We start from the raw sequence: 27,004 nt of genomic DNA, 5'->3' as shown, positions 1-27,004 counted from the left end.
ATTCTCAGACCACAGCGTGTTGTTGTGTTGTTCTGTGTTGCTGTGTTGTTGTGTTGTTATGTTGTGCTTTTTCCTTTTGTGTTATGTGGAGTGGGCGTGTCTCAGACCAGGTGACGTCGTACTGGATTCAAAACCAGTGCCTCTGGTCTGAAGTCAACAATGCTACTGTCTATTTATCCTAACGCTCGATAGGATAACATCCAGGTGGTGTAGTGGGTAGTGCACTTGACTACCCGCTAGAAGGTCCTGGGTTCGAAACCGAGGCGTGCAGCATTTGGGTTTTTTACAAGAATTTGAGGTTTGTTGTTTGGTCCTCTGCAGCTGTATTGGATCAGCTGATTGATCCAGTCGTTCTTTGCCTCTGCATTTCGTGATAATGCTGGAGAGAGACTGAGTTTGGGTGTGAGAGGCATTGCGTGTGTGACACTAGATTCATGTCACTGTGTGTAGTTGTGATGGTGAGATGAAGCCTAAACTACAGCCCGCCTCCGCATTCGGCCCCTAAATGTTTAGGCACCCCTGCCATCATCACACTTTTCCTACAAACTGGCCCCGGCCCTCCATCAGAGAAGGGAAAAGTGATGTGGCCCTCACAGGAAAAAGTTTGGGGACCCCTGTCCTCGACTGATCAGAAGCCTTTGCTTGAGGAGTGGGCTGAGATTGGTATCTGGATGTGCAACATGTTTACAAGCAGGTCATGCAGCGAAATGGCCCCTCAAGGACTAGAGATGCCTTTAAAGAGTTAAATACTTCTGAGATTGCAGAGTAAAAGTAGACTTTGAACTTATATTTGGCAAAAGCAGTTGTATCTTCTGTTGTACTGAGCTTGTCTTCTCAGTCATCTGGTTGTTTACATGGACAAAATCTATTTAATGCGATCAGAGTAATTGGATGCACTGTGTTCATGGATCCTAAAAATATTGATCCGATTAGGACTCATGCATCACACTTTCGATCGGAAACAAATATTTTGACATGCGCAATTTATACCAAATATACCGGAAATAGTAGAACAAGAAGCCGTAGCGACTTCCGTTGTGAACAAAACATGGCTCCGCCCTTTAATGCTTGAAACGTCGGCGTTATTTTGCTAATTTTCCCCGTTTGTTACTTTCCTCCTTTAATATCTCCGGTAACGTGTTTGGCTCAGATATTGACCAGTTCTGTCTTTTGCTCGCTCTGCTTCAACTCGCTTCCGAGAATAGCAGAAGCGCGTATAGCTGTCACAGACATGCGCTGTAAAGCCGGTGTTTTCATGCGCCCTGATCGGAATAGAATCTTGAACGGATTGATCTTGGGTCAGACTAATCCGATTAAATGTGTCCATGTAAACGCACACACAGCCGTGCGGCAGAGGCGGCCTGTTTCGACTCGTTTGTTACCAAACCAGCACGACGACTAACGGCTCTCCGTCTTCATCCAGCGTGTCTCCAACGGAAGAATAACAAACACTGAGACGCTGAACAATGACCTCGAAATGAGATCTAGTTCTCCTTTACCTCAGATCCCGCTGTGTATTTTTGAGCCTATATTTGCGCATAAGGCCACACAAAGGAATTAAATAACGATTCTGCAGACGTGGAATACTTCGCCAGATGCTGTTTGAAAGGAGTTCATAATTTGATTTCACGGTTCAGCAAGTCTATTGTGACGTGTTTTTGTCGCGTTGTGCACAGCAGAAAGTAATTTTCGCTCTTCGCAGATCTTCTGGCCCGTTTTGTTTTCACTAACTTGAATATTTAATGTGTCAAAAATGACGTAGAACAGAGGAGCAGGAGCTTTGAGCTCGTGATTCGCGGTAATATCAGCATTCATTATGAGACAGAGGCAGAAATGTTCCTCCGAAAATAGTTTTAATATAAAAGCTTTTAGGAAATATCATAAATAATGGAAAAAAGAAGGAAAAAAAGGCTGAATTGAATGTTCAGCAGCGGCTATCCGACAGGGAGCATCCTCTGGAGACCATCTGTTGAGAGGGGGTCTTCGGGTGCGAGTCCTTTTGGGAAAGCTGAACCAAATCCCACAGCACCAGCTGGGAGAATTAACCCCAGAATAAATAATGAGACAGCTTTGGCTGAGCACAAAATAAAAAATAAAAAAGTCCTGATGGGAGCACAAAGGCTTACTCAGTCCGAACAGCCTCAATTCTTTTTAGGTTTTCTCAGATATCCTGAGGAGGAGACACCTGGCGCACCGTCCGTCGTCCACCTCTCGTTATACTCGCTCTGCAGCTGAAAGCCGGCGCCAGGATTTCATTTCTCTTCACAGAAAAGACAAATAGAAACGAATCAGTCCACACTGCAAATGTCCTCTTGTTGTCTCAGCCAGTTTACGCCACAGTAAACTTACACATTGCTGCCAGGCACAATCCTCTCTTGGTGTCGCTTCGTCAATCGGAACCTTCGGAGGAACACGGGCAGTTTGAGCTTGGTTCTGCTCGAGCCAGAGGAAGCACTGAGAAGTAAAAGCTCCAGTTTTATTTCTTTTTAACTCCAACAGGGAACTGATGCTCTGCAGAGCTTCAGCTCTAATGAAGCTCTGTGGTGTGAATGGGTAGGTACGGATGAAATGTTTGGGAAGCATATTAAAATTATTCAAATTCAACACTGTTTTCAAGCAGAGACTATTTTTTAGTTTCTTTTAAACTATCAACAACTTCAGGGCCTTATAAGGAATCAATGAGGGGAAAAACAAGAAGTCTCAAATATAGATGACATCACAGTCCTGAAAATGCCTTTTTAAAAAAGAGACTGGTCATAGGATCACAGAAAAGCATCCGTCTGTGACAAAACTCACCATTCTGCTTTAATCTCCATCCCCTGCTCCTCAGCTTCTTGTTTCAGTGCATCCTCCTCCTCCTCCTCCTCCTCCGGTATCTGCTCCCACAGCTTGCTGTTGACCCACAGAGCTTGTTGGATGCCGAGGCCGTGTCCTACGCAGGTCACCCGACGACACAGCGGGCAGCCCACGGTGAGCAGCCCGCTCCCGGCCTGCGATATGGTTTCCAGGCAAAGCTCACAGAAGGTGTGCCTGCAGTGGAGCATCCGGGGGATCCTGTCCATCCGCGAGTAGGGCAAGAGGCAGACGCCACAGTCTCCATCCTCACACAGCACCATGGTCGAGATTAACCAGTGGACCACAGGATGGAAAGATTTGACTGCAATTATATAAACAAACAAAGTCCCGAGACATCCGGATGAAACACACTTACTCTCTACCAGATGTGTATTTTGAGCATGGTCCGTGTTGTGCTGACAATAAATAAATATTAGGTAAACTGCTATTCAATTATATTGAAACTGACAAGCAGTATCAAAAAAAAAAAAATAGATTTTAAGAAAAATAATGACATCGAATAATATGAATAAGGAGAATTCGTTTCTGTAGCGATTACTTACAGTAATGTATAAAAATGAAGTAATTCCCAGGACAACGCGACAGGACTGTCCCCCCCCGGAGTGAACAGCACAGACACACGGCCGTGAGCAAAGGAGGACTCGTCTGCCGCCTTGTAGGAGTGTCTGTTGTATTTGTGGGGGCGGGAGAGACTCGTCTCCCTCCCCACAACCCACAGCAGCTGTGGCTGGAGAAGCCCTTTGTCCGGTGTTTGACGTGGGACAGGTGGAGGAGTGGATCTTGAAGACAGGGTTTACTTTGCATTGGTGGGTGCAAAAGATTATTCTTTCAAAATGTGGCTGTTCATCAACGAACCGAGGAACGAACAGATCCGACGCGACAAAACGCTGGGCTCGTCCGGGATTTGAACCCGGGACCTCTCGCACCCAAAGCGAGAATCATACCCCTAGACCAACGAGCCGTGTTAGTAGCAGGCAAACGTCGATTTTAAGTAGATTTAGGTAGAATCCATCTCAAATATGATTATATTTCCACGAGGCTTATAAATAAACTCGTTTTAAAACACGACACACGTCGACACAGATTCGCCCAGTCCTTTACTAAGGCGGTAGCTGCTCGTTCCGGATCAGCGCTAAACGTCGCTTACAAAACAACAAATATTAGGATCAGAGGTAGGACAAGCAGGCGCATAAAGTGCCATTGCAGTTGCAATACGTCTCAATTACACAACGGTAAACAGCAAAATTCTATGTTGGTTTAAAAAAAAGGCAACGGGCTCGTCCGGGATTTGAACCCGGGACCTCTCGCACCCGAAGCGAGAATCATACCCCTAGACCAACGAGCCACGTGCTCACCAAAAGAAGATGTTAATATATAAGAATGACAATATAAAGTTTGCACACAAGTAAAGAGAAAATGGGAGTAGTAGAGTATATGAGCCTCGATACGTTTTACGAAATGATCAATACGGCAGCATCGTAACACAACGCTATGAAATCGTTATAATTGATGCTCCATGTGTGTTTTAGTAAAACCGGCTGCCCATGTTTGGTGGCCATTCACCGTCATCTCTTTGTGACGCACGGCGTGATGAGGTCACAGGTCTGCTGTGGAGTTACCGCCTGAAAAATCCGCAGGACAGGAAATACTTTAATGCGGTTGTAGTTCTGAGTTCAGGAAGCAATAAGCAAAACATGAACTAAGTGACGTGGTACAGCAGGAGACGCGATGGACGTCGCTGTCGGTAGCAAGCCACACATTTGTGCCGTTTGTTCGCTTGGCCTCAACTACGTTTCTAAATTGCCATCATTCGTTTCAGCGTTTTAATGTCCCTGCAGCTGAGTTTGTTCGAGATTAGCTAGTTGCTAACCGTGAACAGCTGCTGCAAGGTTAGCTGTTAGCTAACGTGGGACCACAATAAAGCCTTCCACGGATTCACCGGGCTTGTTCAGCATCGCCTCCAGATGGAGGCGTCTCCGGGAGCGCTTCGCAACCCGGACATCAGGTAACACCGACGAGCTAAACGCGCTAATCAGCTGGAGCTGATCCCTGCCTTTAGCCTGACGTCAACCTCTGGGTTACCTGCTGTTCTAACGCATCGCCCATTGTGTGCTATTCTGCGTTCTAGCGCGGTGCTGTCGTCCTGCGAGCCGGAGCTTCAGGAACTGATGAGGCAGATCGACATCATGATCGATCATCAGAGGAAGGAGTGGGAGGCTGAGGTGCAGGCCGTGACGCTCAGGCTGAAAGGTGCTGAAGAGGAGCTGCTCACTTCCAGGAATCTAGTAGAAAGAAGGGACCTCGAGGTGCAGACGCAGATCCTTCAGCTTTCACTGCTCCATGGATGGAGAGACCTGCAAGGTTTCTCTGTTTCTGTCACGAATAGTAACATTCTCTTCAGTTATCACACGAAGGATAGAACCAGAGCATTAAACTTGATAGAACTATATTTACAATCATTCACCAGAAGTGATCAGTCGCCTTTTGGTTTATTGCCCTTACGGGTTAACTTGCCACAGTGGATCATCATCATCATCGTCTTCTAATACCCTCTGGCCCCTCCTCTCCTCACTTCTCTTCCTATTCCCTTCTTGCTTCTCCACCCTTCTTCTTCCCTACATACCTATCATTTCCTACATACCGTACGCGTGCAAACCGTCTCAGCCTCGTCTCTCTCACTTTCCCCTTGAACCGATTCCATAAAATAACTTGTTTTGTTCTATGGAAGCAAGATTGTTTTTTGAATGAAAAGGAGAGATGTTATCTTCAGTTTTCAAATATCATTACTGGCTGCACCCCCCCCCCCCCCCCCCACTTCAGATCGGATTGCTCTGCGATCAGCTGGAAGCGGCGCAGCCGGGCCGACGGGAGGTAGCTGCCAAGTATGAACAGCAACTGCTCAAGGTCAGAGAAGAGGTGAGGCGCTTGCATTTACACAATGAAAAGCAAATGGAGGACATTTTGTAAATGGTCATTTAGGTTAATTTCATGAATCTGTGATTGACAGTTTTGCATTGTCAGAGTTTAGTTTGGAGGATCCTAATATGATTGTAATAATGTGTTCAGCCCTTTTTGACATTTTAAACCAACATATTTAATGTCTTTCTTGACTTTGTTAGTCTTTTGTACATGAACTCGTACGTCTGAGCTTCAAAATGAATTGAAGAATCTTTCACTATGACGATGTCCTGCAGTTGGATAAATTAAAGAGAAATTATCTCAAGCTTCAGCGCAAACATCTCAAGAACAACAGTGGAGCAGCAAATACTAAAGAGGCAGATCGATCTGAGGGAGCTGGACTCGAGCAACAGACTGAGGTACGGCAGCCTGCAGAATTATAGCGTTTCATTTTGTTTTACAGTTTTAAGGAGTAGAATGATGCGCGTCTCTCCGTGCAGGAATACCAGCAGCGCTCTGCAGAGTGGGAGCAGCAGCGCATTCGTTACCAGAAACAAGTGGCGGCACTGGAGGCCCAGAATAAGAGCGTGACTGAGGAGCTCTTACACGTGAAGGTAAAAACACCATCGTCATGCCAGGACAGTTTAATGCTGAGTTGACGGTCAAGGTGGGAGATTTTTCACACCTTTTCTGTCATTTCATTCACAGGCTCAGCATGAATTGTTGAAAAGGGAGAAGGAGCACAAGGAGTGCTGTTTGAAGGTGCAGCGTCTGCATACTCAGCTGGAGGAGGCTCGGGGAAGCCTGCACTCTCAGGAGCTGGAGCTGGAACGCCTCCGAGCCCTCAAGGTTCGGCTGGGACAGCACCAGAGAGAGCAGCAGGTTGGTGTCTGCAGGCGGGGGCCTGCTCGTTCTAATGAGTAGTGGGTGGGTTGTGTGGATCACTGCGTTTGAGGGGAAATAATAGCTAAAAAAAAGGGGGGGGGGGGGGGTGTTCTAATCAAGCATTTACATTAATTATTGAGTACTGAGCATTAAATGTTCATTTACCTGGGCCTTTGAAGTAAAAAAAACAATTTAAAGCATGCGAAGCATCCGTTTGATTGTAGTTCAATCAGTGATGGGAATGGAGGATTGAAGCGGGTTTGTGCAGCAGAAGCCGACATTAAGCGGCTGTTTTAGGAGCCAAAGGTATTCACTGCTCCACAGGTCCTCGCAGAAGAAAGGCAGGAGCCCCATGCCACACTGGATTCCCAGGATGCATTTGTGCAAAGAGCCAGTCTGGAACGTCAACGGCTTCAAAACAAAGCCGCCACACTCGAGCAAGTTCTGCAAGCTAAAGACCAAGTGATTCGGTGGGTGTAGTACAGCAGCCGTACACCGGGGGGCCACCTAGACCCTAAAAACCGGTGTGCAGCGTCAAAAGCGCTTTAACGGAAGTCATACGAACGCCATACGAACGCCGTTTCCTCAGCTCTCTGGAGGACTGTCTGGCAGCTCAGGGCTGCGCTGGCGTGGAAACCCTCAGACGAGATCTGGAGAAGACCACAGCCAAGCTTCACGGTGTCCAAGCGTGTGAGGCGCAGCTCAAGGCTGAGCTGGCATCTGTCCAGGGCAGGTGAGTGTGGAAGGGGACAACGTCGTCCTTTGTGCAGAAAGTGTCCCATCTTTGTGGTTCCAGCATGGGTCCCCCTTTGTGTTTCTGCTGTTTGTTCAGAGTGGAGCGGATGAGTCGACAGAGAGCTGACCAGTCGCAGGCGGAGGAGCTGAGGAGCCTTAGAGCAGGACACGATGCCTCAGTTGCTGAAAGGACAAAGGTCAAAGTTACCTGACTGGCTGGACGCTTTGACGTCCGTTCTGCGTCTTATAATTATCATCTTGTTGTTTTGTCTGCAGCTGAGAGACGAGCTTCAAAGGGCCAAGCAGACGCACAGCGGGGCGGTGTCCGAGCTGACTGCCGAGCTGCGCCGGCGAGACGTCACCATCGCCACGCTGCGGGACTCCGCCGCCGACATCAAGCAGCAGCTCCGCGGCGAAGAGGAGCGAACCGAACGGAAGGCCGCCGCGCTTGACGTAAGCCGCGTGAAAGAGCGAGAATTTCACTGAACGTTCAAATGTGCCTCATTTTAGAAAGTTAAAAGGGCGAACGGAAGAATCCTGGACACACATCTGCCCTCAGTCCATATCTGTATTACGGGATGTGACAGAGACGCGTTGCCCTGTAACTGTTGCATAAAAACGAATGACAGATGTGTTTCTTTGACTTCTTCTTTCCTTAAAGGCTGAGCTGATGCCCACGCACGTGATCAGTGCTCTAACAACATGCTCTCCATTTTTCTCAGACGACTCAGGCCCAGCTGGAGACGCTGCAAGCTGAGATCCAGCACCTGAAGGGCGTGATGCAGAGGCTGGAGTCTCAGTCGCCTCAGGTTCGTCTGCGTTGTCATGGTTATTGTTTAGTCATTTCACGACCCTGCAAACAAACCATCAATTAAGGGAGCTTGTTTCTGACTCTGACTCACCCCTCCCTGAATCACTCTGCTCTCCTCAGAGGGGGGGCTCCTCTCTCGCGTCCTTGAGGGAGAGTTACGTGTCGTCTCTCAGCGGCCTGGAAAAAGAGAATCAGCAGTTAAGGCAAACTCTTTCTGCGATGCAGAGCGGCGCCGTCGTTGACCAGCCGCGGCCTGCCCCGGACAGGTGCCTGGCAAATACGTGGGATGAGTGCCGTGTTTGCACGAAAGATTGGAACTCTCGTCTGTCTTGGTGTTTTATCTGCAGCAGCGACGAGCATCCCAAGCAGATGGAGGAGGCGCAGACTTCCACCCGCTCTGAAGGGGAGATACAGCGGCTCTTCCAGCAGCTGCAGACCCTGTCCCACTCCCCTACAGAACCCTCCTGCAGCCAGGACCATTCATCAGCATCCTCCTCCTCCTCTGGTAGCACGAGACTCTACAGGAGAAACTCCGTGCCAAGCGTAGCCTCCAATGAAGGTGCTGCTGAGGGGCAAGTCTCCCCGGCTTCATCCTCCAAACAGAAAAGCACCCGCTCACCCTCCCCAGTGGTATATAAAAACCTTCCCATAATAATCTCATGTTAAAGGTGATGTTTTCTCCGTCCTCCGTTAGCAAATACCTACCGTTGTGTGTTTCTCTCCCCCCCGCCAGGAGGCGTCGTCGGCGTCTCCTGTCGACCACGTGGTCTCTCGGTTCCTGCAGGAGGAGGACTTGCGTTCCTCGGAGCTGCTCCTGAGACTGGACGGCCACATCCACGGTATGATAAAGGACAACGTCCGGACGGTGGCCAGGTGCCTTCCTAGCGGCTCAGAGCCAGAGGCAGCCCAGAGTTCAGCGCAGAGCCTGGAGCAGTAGCACCAAAGACATTTCGTGTGACGACGTGTTTCACTGAACAAATGTGATTGTTGCCTGTGAACCTGTTTTTTTTTTTTTGTATGTATTTGACCTCTGCTGGTTACAGTTCAGTGTTTCCATTGGAAGAACACTTTTATCTCGTTTCATCAACGAGCCTGACTGATTAAATGTGTTGCTTCAGTTTACGTGTTAAAAGCTGCATTTTATTTTTTACACAAGGAACAGATGACAAGACACGGTCGATTAATGTCTGATTTATAACGCCAATATCAAAATGATAAAATCACTCAGGGAGCACAGACCTCCACCGAGCAGCTCATTCCCCTCATGGTTAGATCTACACCGTCCACATGGATCTGGATCATCAGCAAATGGTTCTAGATTGTTCTTGGTGTCTTTATACACCAACCATGAAAAGTAAAACGAGGATTTATGAATCCTTAAATGGGTTTTCAATGTTAAAATGTAATATTTTTCCTCATGTCCTTCTGGATCTGATCCAGATGTAATTCGGTGGTGAGATAGAGCCCCCCCCCCCCCCCACCCTACACGATGTCAGATTCCATAAACATCGGTCAATAATCAACCGAGATGCTGAGGAACAGATTTTGAAGCTCCATTGTCTGTAATGTTGATGAAAATGTTTTTAAAATTATCCAGAATCCAGGATCTCTTCTGGATCATCACCAAAATGTAACCATCTGTTCCTTATAACATTCCCAACATTTCCTGAGTTTCATCCATTTCCGTCCAGAACTTCTGGGGTTATCTTGCTGACTGACGGACGCGCGCCGATTAGATAACCTCCACCTCGCCTCGGCGTGGATTCTTCTGTATTTGAAATTTAAGGTTGCCACATTTGGCTCTGGGAATGTGTGAAACATTTATTTACATTTTCTAGATGCATGACCCATCTATCTTTTGTGATGATTGTTTGTTGGAGCCTTACTGTTGCTCCTGTCAGATACACTGTGCAGGTTCTGTTACCTGTTAAAGAGGTAGCAGAAGTTCAGTCATTTGCGTGAGCCAAAATAAAACCCTGCAGGATGACAAACGAGACCCTTTCATATCGCTGTGAATCTGTTTCAGATCATCTTGGGCCTAAGAATGTTTAGAATACCTTCGCTTTATTAGCATTTACCGTACTGGACGCATTCCTTCCTTCGCCTTTCTGCCGGTTTATCACAGAATCCTTTCAGCTCTGATCGGCTTGTTGAAGAAGAAAAGGGAAGTGAAGACGGCATCCGGTGTGAGTGAACGCTCACTGATCATCTCCACGTCCAGTTCCTTACATCCAGCAGGATGAAACATAGTCAAATACTGGAATAATGACGAGTGGCTCTTCTTTTTTTAAGTACTAACAGTTCGTCCACGTAGTTCTGCTCGGTAATCAGCATGGCTGAAGTGCAAAACATGTTTGATGCCGTTTCATGGCTGGGAAAAACATGGCGCAGGAACGTCTGCCTCATTAATGGCTGGAGTTAACTTTTACACTGCAGGAGTCTCTGCAAGTAAAAGTTTTATTACCAACTAAAGTTGAAATGTGCCTCCAAAGTGGGTTTTTGTTGTTTTTTTAGCATTTCAGAGGAGTTGCGCCTTCATGCTGGATTCTACCCTCCTATCTGTCGCACACGTCTGACCTGCTGAATTCCTCCTGAGCTAATTGTCAGAGTTCTGCCATGAAAGTGGAGCTCCCTGGGCTTTCTTTTTTGTTATGTTTTTTTCCGAGGGTGCGCTCTATCTTCCCATTTCTCAAATGGCCTGGAACGCAGCATTAATACAAGCTTTGCATTTACGTCCAGAGAAAGGTATGCAGCCGTGAGCCAAAGAGACGTCCATCCGCCCTGCACGTCTGTCATAAGCGGGGATAATACCACATATGTACATGTCTGCCCAGACGCCCCAGACGGCTGGGGAGGAAGAAGTCAGCTTTTCTCCTGCTCTCGTTTTCACCACCACCACCACCACCACCCACCCTACGGAGGCCCTCTGGCTCGTCAAGTGCAGGAATGCGAGCGCCGTGCCAGTGCTGTCATGAACCCTCCCCTGCAGCCTGATTTGTCCTCATCATTAGAACGCTGATGGAATGTTAATATCAACCATGTGGGGCGCTCACCCTCAGCAGCCCTGGAAGGCCAGAGGGAATAATTATACGTTCCTGCTTCCCTATTGATGGGCATGGTTTTAAATCAATAGGATCAAATCTCAAGAAAAGTGTTTTTTTTGTTTTTGCTGTCGTACAGTTACAACAACAACACAGAAGTTCACCTCAGGAGTCCCCCGAGCCCGGTGACTTCTCACTTTGGTATTTGTTATTAGGCTGTGTAACTAGTGCTGTAAGTCCAACAAACAGTGCAGAGGTATTTGGCAAGGCAGGCATTCCTCTGGCTCGCTCTGGAGGGAGGTGAAAATGTTTTTTATGTGTGGAGATTCTTTGAAGGGGCCTAGTAGGAGGGAGGAGGGCTGAGGCTGACTCCAGTCCAGAGGGAGTTCAGGATGGCTTATTTATGCAATGATTTGCAGGCAAAGTGATGAGTTTAATCAATTGAATTGCCCTGATTAAGTTTTTAACTCTATTAGGAGAAATGCTACCAGAGCATTACAGTGTGGTGCAGACAGAGGACACCACTATGAAGGAATTATCCTGGGTAGGCATCACTGTCAATGGAATTTTACCCTTTAACAAGTTTAATTTTCAATTTAAGGGGAATCCCCGCAGTTCAGTTTTGCACTTCTATAACCTCGGGTGACTTTTCCAGAAACATCCATCCATCCATCCATCCATCCATCCATCCATCCATCCCTCCATCCATGCATTCTCTTCCACCTTTCCGCTTTGCGGTTCTCAGGAGTTGCTGGAGCCTATCCCAGCTTGCTATGGGTGAGAGGCGAGCTCACCCCAAATGCGTTTCCAGCGCATCGCGGGGCCACTTTCAAGAAACATTCAAAAATAAATTCTCAAAAATTGATTTCTCAGGTGGTTTCTAAAGAAAGTCAATCCTTTGTACCGAGTAACGCAGATGAGCCACTGTTTCTCGTCTAAGCCGTCCATCATGGCATTTCCCTTCGTCCTCGCTGACACTCTCCTATCACAGAGCACACCTGATACTTTCCTCCACCCCTTCTAGCCTGCCTGCTCACGATTCTTCACCTCCTTTCCACATTCTCTTCATCACCCTGCGCTGTTGACCCAAGGTACCTGAAGTCCTCTCCCTTCTTCATTATGCTAAATCACCGTCGTTGCTGTAAAACTGACATAATGGAGAAAAAAAAAGATGATATAATGACTGTCTGGTCTGATCACAGATTAATGGATTTAATCAAACACAAGCAAACAGAAATTACTAAAGTTTAGAGAAAATCATCTTTAAAAAGTTACTAAATTGTTTAATGGTGTGTGAGAATATGTGGTCCTACATATGTCCCATCAAACCAGTCCAGTAACAATCAGATCCATTCCCATCTCACCCGACACCCTCTGTTATAACCTGCATTTGGGGGGCGGGGTTACGCACCGGTGCGCAATCAAATAAATGGCTGCGCCTCATTGAGAACTGTGTGTCGTGTCCATCTGCAGAGGACGCAGAGTAAACATGAGGAGGTCTATACAGTTCTAATGCGGCTGTCGGATGATAAAGGTTTGTCCTTTGTCATGACGCCGCTGCGGATGCTGCGCGACCATTACGCGCGGCGCGGGGAAGGGGAAGTCGCGCGTAATCAGTTTGTACACGGAATTTATTTCCCTCCAGAGAGGGGTGCATGAGAGCGTCACAGATTATATCATCCGCGCAGCGACTGATGTCACGGCGCTGCGTAATTCAGGAGACGGTTTGTCGACCTGCCTGATTTTTGCCGAGTTTAAAACAAAAACCCTCCGAAGCTGTGGGAAGTTCAGACATGCTTGGTTCTTCTAGCTCAGGAGATGACCGTGAAAGGCGGAGACCACTGGAGCGTAGAGCTCGCGCGCTCTGCGGCCAGAAAGGCCACGAAGCCGCGGCGTGCGCGTCAGATGGAGGGCGCACGCAGAGATAATGGTGCAGCCTCAGCAAAAGCGCCACGCGCAAGGACGCACACTGTCGGCGGGATGAGGTGAAGCCAGCGCTGGACGAGGGGGACCACACGTTCTCATTCGATGCCCTGGTCAGCGCGGTGGAGGTCAAGGGTCAAGGGTCTCATGGTTGACTCGGGGGCGACGAAGCACATCATCACCGACATGGAGAGGTTTGAGGAGTTTGACCCACGTTTCAAGCCCCGGAGCCACATTCTGGAGTTTGCTGATGGAGATCCACGGAACCGGTACGACTTTTGATATCAACACCAAGACAGACGATTTAAGTACCGTCAATGTGAGGCTGATAAATATAATGACGTTCAGACATGGCATCAAATACTGGGTCACTGTATAATCAGGTTGTCGTTCTACGATCGAGAGGTTGGCGGTTCGATTCCCGGCTCCGCAACATGTGTGGATTCCCGGCTCACCCACATTGCCTTTGTGAATGTCGGTGATGGACAGACTAACAGATGAGGTGAGACAGGAAGCTCCTTGGAATATGATGTCTGCAGATGACATTGTGATCTGCAGTGAGAGCAGGGAGCAGGTAGAGGAGAATCTAGAGAAGTGGAGGTCTGCTCTAGAAAAGAGAGGAATGAAGGTGAGAGTACATGTGTGTAAATGAGAAGGTCCCAGGGGGGACAGTGAGGTTACAAGGAATCGACGTAAAGAAGGTCGAGGGTCAACAAAGCAGAATACTGGGGAGAATGTGGAAAGGAGGTGAAGAATCGTGTGCAGGCAGTCTGGATTGGAAATGAGGCATTAAGAGGGACAGAGAAGGTCAGATGTTTTGGAGACAAGGTCAGAGAGACCAGACTTTGATGGACGTAGTGCTGGGGAGGACGATGCAAAGGACAGGGTGAAGTGGGGAAGGTTGATTTGCAGTGGCGACCCCTCAGTAGTAGATTACAATTAAACTCTAGTATAAGTTATTGTACATTGTGGCATGTTGGTGCTCATTTTGCTCTGCTTTGACTTTACATACAGTATATATTAATTGTTTTAAGATAAATGACTTTGTGGTCTTGGTTACCTGTTGTCTCGTTATATAGGAAGGTTTCTGCTTTATAAAATCAATCGCTCAATAAAAACAAACTCCTGCGGCAACTTGAATTACATGACTAAACACTAAAATAATGATAAACATTTCAGCTTATAAAATCCAGGATGACCCTGCTGGCATACACTAAATAAATATTTAAGACGTACTCTGAGGACATGCAGCATGTGTTTTTAAAACATTTTTCCACAAAATATAAAATAGAGTATGATTTGTAAATAGTTTTATTATAATGTTAACCGTCAGTGCACATAGTCTGGAGGTTACAAGATTTAAAAGGTTGCATGATTTAAATATTGGCTCCTGCAACGATGAGGTCAAACTCCGGCCTGGACATTATCTTTCTCGCCTCGAGGCGAGATGAGGAGACGCGTTTCCCCATCCAGTGGAAGACGAATGAAACGCCGTTCTGCACTTTATCATCACGGGAGGATAAAGTGAATCTCTTTCACTTTAACTTCAGGAGAAATGTGCAAGAAGAAAAATATTTATATTCCCTTTGGTTCCAGAGCAGCCACATGACGGGTGTCTGAGATGCTGTCGCCTATTAGGATTATTCCATTAACATTATCAGAGAGAGGAGAAATGGTTAAATGCTCTTAAATGCCCGGGGCTCCATACAAATGAATCTGCCTCGGCGTTGAACCAGTACTTCGGGGGTTCTGTGTTTGCAGGGTGCTTCACATGTAATGAAGCAGGGATGGGGTGATTGTCACGAAGCACACATCTCAAACGTTACAAGAATCCAAATCACTGGCTGGGTGAATGAAACACGATCAGCCCATCTTGAATGCGGGCGTTGTGTTAAATGTTTTTCTCTCAGTAATGTTTTTTTTTTTACCTTATCTCTGAGATCATGACTTTCTGTGGGAAGAAATATGGATTGTCTGCGCAGAGGCCTGATTAATCTGTGGGGTGGATGAAAGGTGGTGGCGGTTGGAGGAGGGGGGGGGGGGGTCTCAAACCAGGACTGCCAGGGGAGGGAAGAGCATCCGATCCTCTGAGTGATAATCCATTAAAACCATTCGGCAACAATTGTTGACATGATTGGGAAACGTGTTGTTTTTTGTGTGCCAAAGATATTATGGGCGTCAGACACATGAGAAATGTCTATTTAGTATAAATTGTCCCCATGGTGATGAACGTCTGCTGGTTCGTTGTAGGCGCGATGTTTTTAACTGCTGCTGAACTTCTTTTAACCAGTTTTCTGAGAATTGTGGCAGCCTCCGTGCATTCTTTGTTACGCATTCCATCGAGGACATGCCTGTCGAGCTTTGAGCGTGTCCACGTCCCACTTCCTGCTCTAGAAATGTCCCTTATTTAATTAATGAGAACATTTCATTGTTCGTGAGTCTGTGCGTGCTTGGTGAGGGCGGGGTTGAGGGAGTGGGAACAGGTTGTATCCAGACTTATGCAGTGGGACTCCGGACGTTCGCTCCAGCCTGCCAGGAGGCCGAGGGGAAACGCGACGGACCGCATGCACGCGCGTCGATGTCCCGCTTCCAGTGTTCCGTGTTTGTTTGCACACTGAAGCACATTAATCGTTGCGGGATAAGAATCAAGAAGAAGAAGAAAGGCAAAACATTTCAATCGGGCAGTAGGCTACGGTCCATCCGGACCAGAACCTCCCGCCACAAGAACAGCTTCTTCCCCTCGGCTGTAAGACTCATGAACACTTAATAATTCTGTCCCGGACTCCTGAACATTTTACTGCCGGTAACTTGCACTGTTCCATTTGCACTGCGTGATTACGCTAGTTTTACTGGTGCTAATATACATCTGTGTATCCACTCCTGATGCTGCTGTTTTGTGATGTGTCCGTACTTGTATGTTTTTTTGTATTTTGTCATTACTGTTATATGTTGCACGACTTCACCGAGAAACATTCCTAGTCTGTGAACCCTCATTGACAATGGCAATAAACTACTTCTGATTCTGATTACAATTACTTCCAATTAGATCATTCCAGGTTTACGTGTACATGCATTTGCCAAAGAAAGAACACACAGTTTGTACAAAACAAATCTGATGATGCAGTTTCCATCAACAAAATCTAATAACAGAATATTAAATTGTTCGCCCTAACCCTTCCTCTCTTTAGCTCTCTGTTCCTGATCTCTTGTGCCAGTTGGATGGCCTCCTCAACGTTTTACTGAATTTTGAAGGATTTTTATTTATTTATTTATTTATATTCTTTTTTTTGGGGGGGGGGGGTAAATTTCCTAATCCACTCTTCAGTAATGCTTTACAGCAGTTTCTGTAATTTCATCCTCACTGATGGAACGATCCGGTCTGTGGAAGACGGTGGCCGTGTTGTCAGTGATGGTTCCTGACAAAATGAAGATATAAAGCAGTGACAATAAATAGAACAATAAGTAGAACCCTGAAAGTAAAGGAACTAATTAAGGTGGACTCTGGACGGGACACGTGGGGGACGGGACATCACAGGGGAACTCATGCAACTGTTAGTTTCATATGTGTGCTGGTTTATTTTTATTTTTTTAACCACTGTGAAGGGACTTATGATGGAAGATGAAAAATAACATCAGAGCCACACCTTCAAAAATTACAGAGTCTCCAGGGGACACGTAATGAATGTAGTAATTGTCTCTGGACTGAGGTAACTAGAGGTCATTTACTGAGGCCGTCTAGATGGAAGGATTGTTTTCCTCCAGATCAGACTAATCCACAGGTTCTTAAATGTAACGAAGAGCTGAATTTGGAGAGCAAAGGAGGAATCGGCAGATTAGAGCTTTAAATGGACAATAACGGCAGTCCTTCTGAAAAGAATCAGCATATTTCTGTTCAGATAGATAGATCTTCTGTTTTTAGGATTGTGGACAAATGTGTCTTTTATATAAATAACACACTTTACTGTTCTATATCAGGTTAAACCATATCTAATAATCCAGAGTATGTACGTACCCCTGTACACTGCAAAAAGAGCAGCTAACATGCAAAAGAAACTGAGTAACTTTTAAAACTAATTAATTTGTGTAATTGTGCAGGATTTGCAATGCACAACTCGATTTGTTCTAATGATTTTATTTCACAGACTCTTGCACTGAGTTAATGCTGGAGTGGGGGGGGGGGGGGGGGTCACTCTGAACTGTTAAAGAGGAGGACATCTAGTGGATGGAAAGAGAATGGTAAAGTCTGAGGCTGCCCGGTCATCAGGATGAGCCGGCGGTGGCCTGAGGGTGCTAAATGCTGCCTCCTTCCTAACAGACTGGCGGGCTGACATTTATTTTGGCTTTCTGGGTATTTGCTCGTAACACACATCATGGAAAACTTTGAAACGAGGTGATTTCTCTGCCACAACACAAATAAAAGATAAGATTTGGAAAATTAAACTCATGCGAAGCCTTGAAGCTCTTCAAAAGTCATTAAAGCGCAATAAACGCCAGTATTTTGTTTGTTTCAATCGTATTCAGACGTTTTTAATGTCACTTTGACCCCCGGACCCAAACCCATGTCATATTATGATAGCATGATAATAAGACTATCCTGCCGTCAGACGGGGTTTATCTGCTGCGGTTCCTGCATGCACACTTTGATGCTGGTGTCTGTTGTGTAAGAACTATTTCCTTGTTCATTAATGGCTAATGAGGGCGTCCATTCGGAACGTCTCTTGTAATTAGTTTCCAGATTTCCCCTGCAACCGTCCACATTCCAGTCCAGCCTCATCTGTTCTGTCTTACGTAATGACGTGCACAAGTTTTATTTTGTGTTACAGACTGTGCTGTAACTTCACGTTAAATATATAAACACATGAAGCAGATGCTGATTTATCGCATTATTCCTGCAGCCTCAGACCGAGACCAGTCATGTTCTACACAGCTGTCACATTCTGGCTGGAAAAAAAATATTTATGAAAATGGTAGGTGCCATTCAGTCTGAGAGTTTTGGTGCCTGAAAAAGAAATTCCACTGTGAGAAAAAGAACCCCCCCCCCCACGGCAGGACTGATTAGAATCTGAGCCACGCCAGCATCCCGGGATACACCGAGGCGTTGTTGATGGAGGAAGTCAGTTTACATTCTTACAATCATAGTGACACGAACAGCAGATCCTGTTTGTTGAAAAAAAAAAAATGCTGGAGGAATTGATGTCTTCATTATTTCCATTTCTAAATCCTTTCCTTGCAGAAATATCCTCACCAAACTACAAAATCTGAAATTCTACCCATGCTTAGATTAATATTTTCTACTCGACACAGCACAATACGATTCTTCTTTTCCAGTAAAGAGTCAGTCGGCCATGCAGCCTTTCTTCCTCTGACTGAAGCGCACCTTTTTATATTTAGCAGCATTTCACCATTTAGTCCACATTTCAGACAAAGAATCCTTTCGGTGATGACAAAAGTAATTTCTGCAAGTGTCGAACTAAAGATGGTGCGTGGAGCCAGGGAGGAGGATCTGATCACAAGGGCCACGAGGAGCTGCATTTGAATGCCAGGTGTGAACAAGCCGGCTCATTGAACTGTTCCCTGTGATTGGATTATAGACACCAGATCTCACAGAGCTGCCGCCACAAACTATCAAAATGTTGTTTTATCTCTGAACACGTCTCATGCTTTCATCATCTTCTCCCTTTAGGAGCACGTTTAATGTAGAACAAGTAATCTTTCATGGAAGTTTCCTTTTTTTAAAAAAACCTGAAAATTCGTTAATTAATAGCTGCTAGTTGCTAAAGGCTCAAAAATGTGATTACTGTCCTGCTGTAAATTTGCATTCTGCCGTTTGCTTCTTAAAGTTGCTGAAATGTTTTCCTTCTTATTCAGATTCCAGAGGCTCGGGGGTAAGATTCCTGACTTGAGCCTTTCCTGTCTGGTTCCCCATTACTCACTAAAACACGCTGACAACGTTGCTCATCCAACGATGCCCGGCTGTCTGACGTTCCTGTAGGAACATGGCTGTTCTCATGTGAGGCAGACACGCTGCCCAGACACTCTAGTCATTACTTTGAGGAATCAGTCATTTCCTGACGAGGCGGCGGGAGCAGATAACTTCAGTGTGAACAGAAATGTCAAATTGATTTCTTTATCGGTTCCACACCTTCTCGTGTGCACTCTTATGTAAAGTCTCTCCCCTCTCTGGAAACTTCGCTGACATTTAACAAAGTCGCAGGTTCCTCATAAATAATGTGCTGCATCTTTAACTTTTCTCTGATGCCACCGCCTCAATCTCCTTCAAGCAATTTAAATACCAGAGCCAGATTCCAGCGGCGCCGCCCCTTAACAGCTTCCCTTCCGTTCATGCTGGAGTCAACTTCGGTGCTCGTGTGTTCACGTCTTTAATTACATCGGCCATAAAATTGTCAGTGCTTGCTGGAGGTCAGAGACTAGCCTGTTGTCACCTGTGGGGGGGGGATCACGGTGTCATAAATCCACTGGCTCTCCCCAGCTGCTCTGCAGAGCTGATTCAGCACATCTGAAATATGCAGATATGGTGGAATTTATGTGCGCACTTTTGAGAACACTGACATTATTTAGAATAAGTGACGAAGCTTGAGAATATGCGATAAGAGGCCAAGAATCTGCGGCATCCATTCATTACATAAACAGGGTCGCCTTGTGGCGTGGGGCTGTTTAAAGTCCTTTAATGTGAGCCGTTCTTCATGTGATTTATCTAATCGGGCTGCGTACATTGCTGTCAGGATAATATGCAAAGGCTTCTGTGGGATTATCCATTTATTTATACGAGTTATGTTTTTATCAACTGCAGAAGTTTCCAATCAAAGGTAAATCAAAATGACTGGCCTTAATGTAACGGAATTGAACCCACGCCTTTGAGTCTGTGCTGCTTCCTGACTAGAATAGGCCAAACCGTTCATTCAGCCGGTCTCTGGTTGAGCTGAGGGGGACTCCTGGGCTCCGCATGAATGTCTCCTCTTTATCTCCTCGCCTCCTCGCCCACAGTCTGGCTCTGTGGATGTCATCAGGCATGCACCGTCCACATGACAATGCACTATCGGCGATCCGCAGGTGTCCTCCCACGCTCTGAACACGCTCACCCCGAGCTGCACATGTTGCATCACTCAGGGTGATTTTGTATGCAAATGGGGCGCTTCCTGTCCTCTATCTTGCTGGGGCCAGGGTGGGATTTCCTCATTCCTGACATCTGACCCCTCCACTCCCCTGTCTCGCTTTTCCCTTTAACTCCGGTCTGCCATCTGGACATGGAGGTTATCACAGCAGGCCTGTGGCATCTTTCTGTTTGTTCCGTTAGATCTGGACTTACCAAAGCACACTTTCACAAATATCAACAGAGTCCCCCTTTATTCCGGAGTCTACCTGTAGATGCACCGACTAACGGCGATGACGAGGAGCGGTTTGCAATACAAAAGTAAATGTGTCAGAGAGGAAATTATAACTTAAATAATCTAATAATAACTAGAAAAGCCCTCAGCAAGCGCAGACCTCCGCCAAGCAGCTCATTCCCCTCCTAACTGGATCTCCACCGTCTACATGGTCATCTGGATCATCATCAAAAGGTTCTAAATTGTTCTTGGTATCTTTATACACCAACCATGAAAAGTAAAAGTGAATCAGAGTTAATGTGTATTTTTAACTGAATGGGGTTTTCAATGTTACTTTTCTTTTTTTTTTTTGGATCAGATCCAGATGAATCCATGACTATTTCAAATTTCATAAATCGGCCAATAATCAACCCATATATTGAGGAATAAATTTTGAATTTCCATTGACTGCAATGTTACCGAAAATTTCAAAGTGATCCAGAATCCAGGGTCTCTTCTGGATCATCACCAAAATATAATCATCTGTTCCTGGTAACATTCCTAACATTTCCTGAACATTCCATCCAGATTCGTCCAGAACCTTTTGAGTCATCATGCTAAATTCCGACGGACAAACAGACAAACACAGGTGAAAACAGAACCTCCTTGGATGAGGTAATAATAGTGGAAAGACCACATACCAGGATAAAAAAAAAAGTCTAAAATGGATTTAAGAGGAAGACTATAAGGATTAAAACTGTATTCTCATCGTTAGGAATGATAAGTACTGAAGCCATAAGCCAGAGACATTTGACAATTTTATAGTGTCAATAGTAAGTTCTAATTTTATTCATAAATTAAAATAATGTATTTGTAGTTTATTTATTGTTTTGTTGGTTGATCGGGTCCCCCCCCACTGAGTGTAACGTTCTTAATTTAGGTCAAAAGAATGATAACAATCTGCACTGGACTCTAAATGAAGGCTTCCTGTTGGAATCCATCCGTCTGGCTGCACACTCTGTGTTCACGTGCACGTCTGTCCAGAAACACTTTCTCTGAACACCGCCGGGAAAATGACACAAATCGACCTGAGAAATCCAAAGACGCATCCGTAACTTCAGACGGGAATGTCACATTCCTTTACAGTTGGCTGAGCCCAGTCTTCCAGAGGGCCTCCCATCAGGAAGTGCCGCACAATGGGCGCAAATTGCCAGAATCACAAAGTCAGACATTTGGGACCGAGGTTGGGGGCAGACAGAGGGAAGTGTGTCAGGGCGCTGCTTTCAGACCGTTACTACAATTATACCTATACGAAGAGGAATCAGGAATAAAGTGGGGATGAGTCCCAGTTTAGAGCGATCCAATCAGCCTCGTCATTTTAAACAGTGTTGATGTAAACAACAGTTTCCATGCAAATAACTGATGACGCTACAATCAATGCTGTAAACGGAATTTACAGCATATTGGACATTTTGGGCACAAGAGAGCAGATGAGCAGGCTCGGCCCGGCGTAGCCGTGTAGGAGACGTCTTTATCTGGTGTGGAAATGGCGGCTTGACTCAGCCATCTGCTTCCACTGAGTCCACCAGGCCAGCACGGATGCTGTTGGAGGCCGTCGACATGCGTGCGTTCAGAAGCACGCCGGCGGTTTGTTGCCCACATTTGTTATGGCTGTCATTTTAGATCCACAAATGGTGGCGCGGTTTAGAATTGAGACTTTATGAGACGACCAAAAAACAACAACAGCTGCTCTGCTAAATATTGTTTGTCCGTTGTAAGTGAGCTGCAGCTGATGGGACAATAATTGGTTCTCCCACCTGCTCCGACACAATGGCTTTAAGAATCCGAACAAAAGAAAGGGGTGTTTGCTCTTGAGTGGGTCCTCTCGGTCTGGACGGCAGGTGCTCGGTTTATTTTCTGCAGAATGCAATGTCATATTTGAAGTTTCTCTCTTTGTGTTTCTGAACTGTTGACTGTACGCTCTGTTTTGCACACACTGCATTCTTGTCACAGGCCCCCATATGGTGGTGGTGGGGGGGAACAGATGCATCTGCCCCTGAGCTGGAGGGCAGGAGGCAGCATGCACTGTGCTTTGTTTGCACCAAACATCTGCCCTTCAGCCTGAGGCCTTGTAATACTCCAATAAATCCTAAATGCATCATTTAATCCGTGACAATCTAGCTGTGCTTTTACTTTGAAGGCGGTTTGTCATCAGGCGGTATGTGAATGAACCTGCCCATAACACCGGGTGGAAAATGCATTACATTAAAATGCGACTGTGCAGGTTCTTGATACTTGCACCCTCTTTTAGATGAGCTATTTTCCAGTAAACACAGAGCAGCGTTCAGAAGAGTGTGTTTTCTGTTGACACAAGATCCGTGTTGTGATCTTAAACACAAGTCGCTCGTTTTTCCTGAAACTGGCCAAATTCAGCCGAACACCTTCCAACGGTTTCTGCAACAGTGGCCGAGAGGAATGTTTGTGCATCAGCTGCTCGGCGTGTTTACACAGCAGCGGTGACTTTTATCGCATTAACAGCCTGACTTGTCTTGTTCTGTCTTGTAGTGTCTCTCCATTACGATCCTCCATGATCAGAGCGACGCATTCGTTTTTACACCACGTTTTCTCCTCAGGATCGCTTCCTGCTTCCTCCACAGAGTGAGTCTTTGTTCATTGTGTGGACGTGACGCACATGAAAAGCGGTTTAATCCGCTGTCTGCCTGTGAAGGTGACCGTCGAGACATTTTGCCCACAGAAAATATGTCCAGAGGCTCATTAGGACAAGGAGCCCTTTAACGTCTTCTTGGAGTTTTACACCTGTTCCACACCTGCAGGAATGCTTCCCTTTCAGAGGGGAGCCACGATGGCTTTCAGTTAAGCCAGAGATTCCTTGAATTAGTTCCCCCGCTCTCTAGTTTCGGTATCTTTGAGCAGAAAGTCCGGGTGATTGATGCGGTTGACTGCGAGCCTCCTGATCAATACTGGAGCGGCAGGAGCGGATCTGTTGGGACAGATGAGGCAGCAGGATGTTGGCGTAGCTGCAGAGATAGCCATCACCCCAGCAGCTGCAACTCTGACCCCAGGATGGGGCAGATGACCCCGGCCAGAAGCATGCCTGTCCCTACTGGCCTCATTAGATTAGGCTTTAACATGCAGTAGCCATCGTTCAAGAGCAGATACACACGGAATAAACGCGCTATTTTAGGTTTACACATGGGTTTAATCACATCATACATGATTTTACACAATAATGCAACTTAAACGTATGCAACCCACAGCTGTTTCACTGCGGGTTGAACTGGGTTTCTTGTCTGTGTGTCCAGAGGACAATCTGCCGTGTGCTGCGTTAGCTTGACTCACAGCACAGGACGGGACGGGGCAGGACAGTGAGGTCTGGATGTGGAAAGGGCAGCCTTTAAAGGTCACACAGGCTGTAGTAATAATGAAGCTGCAGTCACCGTGTAATCTTAATGTAGTAACGTTACTAATGCTTTTATTTTATTTATTTTACTTTTTCAATGAGAAATAAATGACGAGTCCATTATTGTATTTTTTAGCTCCCTGGCTGAGCCCTATTTGAAATGCGGGTTAAAAACATCAACATATAATTGCAGCATTAATAATAATCAAATGCAGGACTTGAACATTTTCATACATTAACTCATACTTTGAAGGTCCTCAAGTATTCTAGATACTGGAAAAGACTCTTCAAGACAAAAAAAAGAAGAGTTTTTGCTGTCAAGGCAAGGCAAGTTTTTGGAAGGAAAGAAAAAAAAACGTAAAACAATATAAATACAACGAACAGACATTCGACAGAGATTTATTCCAGTTTTTAAGGTTAGCGTCGTAAGCCGTCATCGACACACCTCACATTTCACACTTCACAATATCTGATGGTGCTGCGTTGGCTCGGATGTTCAGCCAATCAACAATCAGCATATCGGTGCCATACTTCAGTCAAAGTTCTCAGCCGAGTGGCTGAAAAAGCCACGTAAAAGTCTCTCTTTCACCGTTAGTTAGCAGTAAACTATGTTCTCATGGCTTAATAGGACATTCAGTAACAGCTGGAATGTGCAGCCGCTTTAACTGAGATAAAGTGGGACGGAGCAGAACCGCAGAGAGATGAACATGAACAAATCCTGTCCTTGTCTTATCTGTAAACAGAACGACACCCCCGCAGGCGTAGTCCTGTTTACAGCCCCTCTGGAACTGTGGGACTTGTGTACCTTTATGGTTAAGTGAGGAATGTCTTGTGTCAGCAGGTGTGAAGGGACGTTTCTGGCTCAACGTCCCAGTCAGTCTTGTGTAAACACTTTTTTTTTTTTAATCTGTCCTCCTGACGAAGCGTGTCATGCTGCTTGCTTTCCTTTTTTCCCCAAAATGTGGGAGCTATTCTGATCTGTGTATTGATCTATTAGCCACTCATGATCACTACTGCTGCTATAAATCAGGCTCTGTTACTGCAAGGTGGCCACAGTGAGCTGCAAGAGAAGTGATGGACAGCACCGCGATCCATCGGGTGCCCTCCTGCCGTCCCAATGAAACAGCAAATGGGGGGGGGGGGTCTCGGTCCGACCCCATGGACATGGTAATGTGAGGAATGTGGCCATTTCCGCCTTTGCAGGAAAACAAAAGGAGCTGCTGAAGCGCCCGGCTTGTCCCACCTCACTTAACAAGGCTGCTGCTGCTGCTGCATCACGGCCTTCATTCTGTGAAGCCAGTCAGCCCAAACCTCGATGACTCCGCCTTCAAAGGGATCATCATCGGAAATATCATTCCTGTTGGACAAGACTGTAAAGTGTGCAGTTTGAGTCTCCAGCGTGTTGGACGGCTTTATCTGCCAACCGTCCAGCGACCACAGAAGCACAGACTCTACAGAAGGGTCCTCACTAGGCTCCTCCTGCATCGTCGTAACGACGCACGTGAACCATTGCTAATCCATTACAATATGTACCGACTGGAATAATCAATGCCCTTAATGAGGCTGTGGATCAGAGAATATAGGTTTGACATTTGATGGGGTATGATATACTTTTTTTTTTTTTTTTTGAGAATTAGAAGTAAGGGAAAAAAAGAAACACAATAGTTCCATGTCCATAAGAACATGATTAGTTTCAAAACTTTCTACTCATATCTGATCGTAATATTACAACACATAGACGTATAGATTCCCTGCGACTTGAATATTGTGTCATTATCCTTTCAACGGAAACAAGACTGCAAGGGCACTGTACCTGTACGGTAATACATGCTACTGTTTGAAAGTACTTGTACTGTAATACATGATATTGTTTGAAAGTACTTGTACTGTAATACATGATATTGTTTGACTGTACCTGTACTGTAATACATGCTATTGTTTGACTGTACTTGTACTGCTCTAACATTCTATCTAATAAATATTTCATCATCATCCATTCTCTTGTCAGTAAATATCAGTAGAATCCTCAAATGAGACTAATTTGCCAAATGGCTTGAAAGAGAGGCGACGGGGGAGTTTCTCAGTTTTGATTCACACGCTTCAAGTCTTCACATGAACTGATGTTGACAGACGAACAGGAAATCATTGAAGCATCTGCTGAGAATGGAAGGAACACGAGTGAAGTCGGGCCAGTTAGAGCAGACGTTTAACAAGCGGCTGAGCCCCGCCCTCCATCCCTCAGGTGTCTGGCAGCCAGTGTGTGATCGGCATGAAGCGGCGTCATCAAGAAGTTGTCTCAGCAAGTTTCAGCGGCTCAGTGTTGGGGGGGGGGGGGGGGGGTATTTCCCTCTGAATGGGACACAGCTCTTGACAGGACACAAACACGCCTTTCTGCCAGGTGTCTCACCTGCTGATGACGTGCAGACACGGTGACGTCGTGTTCCCACTGCATGGGCACGGTTGGTGGGGGGGGGCACGGCTCCAGACAAACACTACAGGCCGTGTGGTGAATGTGGCCCATTGTTGTCGACGCGCAGCTGAAATTCCTCAGGTGTATTAACCTTTGAAGGAGCAGTTTGGCGTTTTAGTGAACGTCAGGTAGGGTTTATGTGCCGTGAATGTGAAACTGGCTGGTGAGTGGAAGCAGACGGAGCAGCCTCGCTGTGTCCGAAGGTTGAGCTGTTATTAACATGTTGTAACATGTTTGGTTTTCATGCTCTGGATCGCATCCCTGTCGGGACGCTTTGGGAGGCCTCTGCCAGTGTGCGGATGTGATTAAGCTTTTAAACCACAGCTTGTGGCTTTTAACATTTCGATTTCAATGCAAAGTAGTGAATAAGATGCAGAGAGTCATTTGGACGTTTTTGGCGGCGTTTTTCTTCCTCCCATTTTAATCGGCTGTTTCCGATCTTCAATCTGCAGCCGGGTTCACACTAGTTCAGCTCTCCTGATTGGGAAGAACGGGTTTCCAGAGTCCTCGGCGCTCTGCTTCCTCTGACGCCAGATCCTTACTCACATTCTGTCGAGTGTGACGCCTCGTTATTTCGTAGTGTGTATGTTTGAAATCTCAGAAAAGATCACCTGTGGAGGTTCTCTGTGTGTGATGAAA

At 46.1% G+C, this 27,004-nt stretch overlaps 2 protein-coding genes and 2 non-coding genes across 5 annotated transcripts; 1 reads left to right on the top strand and 3 right to left on the bottom strand.

Moving 5' to 3' along the window:
- Window positions 1–1,841: 1,841 nt before the first annotated feature.
- Window positions 1,842–3,460, bottom strand: im:7152348 (uncharacterized protein LOC559250 homolog). 2 transcript variants are annotated; one of them, XM_068743890.1, is made up of 4 exons: window positions 3,399–3,460; window positions 2,797–3,157; window positions 2,350–2,454; window positions 1,842–2,260 (listed from the first exon to the last, which is right to left on the bottom strand). In XM_068743890.1, exons 2-4 carry the CDS (start codon window positions 3,114–3,116, stop codon window positions 2,215–2,217), a joined length of 471 nt encoding a protein of 156 aa, XP_068599991.1. In that variant the 5' UTR covers window positions 3,117–3,157; window positions 3,399–3,460; the 3' UTR covers window positions 1,842–2,214. The 2 variants fall into 2 exon arrangements, with proteins under 2 accessions (XP_068599991.1, XP_068599992.1); XM_068743891.1 differs by having other exon boundaries at window positions 2,350–2,400.
- A 285-nt stretch (window positions 3,461–3,745) lies between these two features.
- Window positions 3,746–3,817, bottom strand: trnap-ugg (transfer RNA proline (anticodon UGG)). Its single transcript has one exon. It is a non-coding gene; the product is annotated as a tRNA-Pro (tRNA).
- Window positions 3,818–4,129: 312 nt separating this feature from the next.
- trnap-cgg (transfer RNA proline (anticodon CGG)) lies at window positions 4,130–4,201 on the bottom strand. The gene has a single exon. It is a non-coding gene; the product is annotated as a tRNA-Pro (tRNA).
- Window positions 4,202–4,820: 619 nt separating this feature from the next.
- On the top strand, window positions 4,821–9,307 carry cep63 (centrosomal protein 63). Its single transcript, XM_068743816.1, has 14 exons — window positions 4,821–4,861; window positions 4,985–5,162; window positions 5,677–5,772; window positions 6,051–6,141; window positions 6,250–6,368; window positions 6,469–6,636; window positions 6,964–7,109; window positions 7,229–7,372; window positions 7,472–7,571; window positions 7,651–7,827; window positions 8,097–8,183; window positions 8,306–8,451; window positions 8,533–8,815; window positions 8,919–9,307. The coding sequence occupies exons 1-14, from the start codon at window positions 4,821–4,823 to the stop codon at window positions 9,120–9,122; spliced, it is 1,980 nt and encodes a 659-aa protein (XP_068599917.1). The 3' UTR covers window positions 9,123–9,307.
- The last annotated feature ends 17,697 nt before the right edge of the window (window positions 9,308–27,004 follow it).

The sequence above is a fragment of the Brachionichthys hirsutus genome, chromosome 9 (assembly GCF_040956055.1).
Source record: "Brachionichthys hirsutus isolate HB-005 chromosome 9, CSIRO-AGI_Bhir_v1, whole genome shotgun sequence".
NCBI lineage: Eukaryota > Metazoa > Chordata > Actinopteri > Lophiiformes > Brachionichthyidae > Brachionichthys > Brachionichthys hirsutus.
This window is presented reverse-complemented; position numbering and strand designations above follow the sequence as displayed.

Excerpts from the sequence above, each read along its gene's own strand:
- im:7152348 (XM_068743890.1), bottom strand. The coding sequence starts at position 3,116 with ATGGTGCTGTGTGAGGATGGAGACTGTGGCGTCTGCCTCTTGCCCTAC. Across the intron at positions 2,455-2,796 it reads ATGGAGATTAAAGCAGAATG|TGCTTCCTCTGGCTCGAGCA; the intron begins GTGAGTTTTGTC and ends TTTACTTCTCAG. Across the intron at positions 2,261-2,349 it reads ATTGTGCCTGGCAGCAATGT|AGAAATGAAATCCTGGCGCC; the intron begins GTAAGTTTACTG and ends TTTTCTGTGAAG.
- cep63 (XM_068743816.1), top strand. The coding sequence starts at position 4,821 with ATGGAGGCGTCTCCGGGAGCGCTTCGCAACCCGGACATCAG. Across the intron at positions 5,773-6,050 it reads TGCTCAAGGTCAGAGAAGAG|TTGGATAAATTAAAGAGAAA; the intron begins GTGAGGCGCTTG and ends GATGTCCTGCAG. Across the intron at positions 8,184-8,305 it reads TGGAGTCTCAGTCGCCTCAG|AGGGGGGGCTCCTCTCTCGC; the intron begins GTTCGTCTGCGT and ends TGCTCTCCTCAG.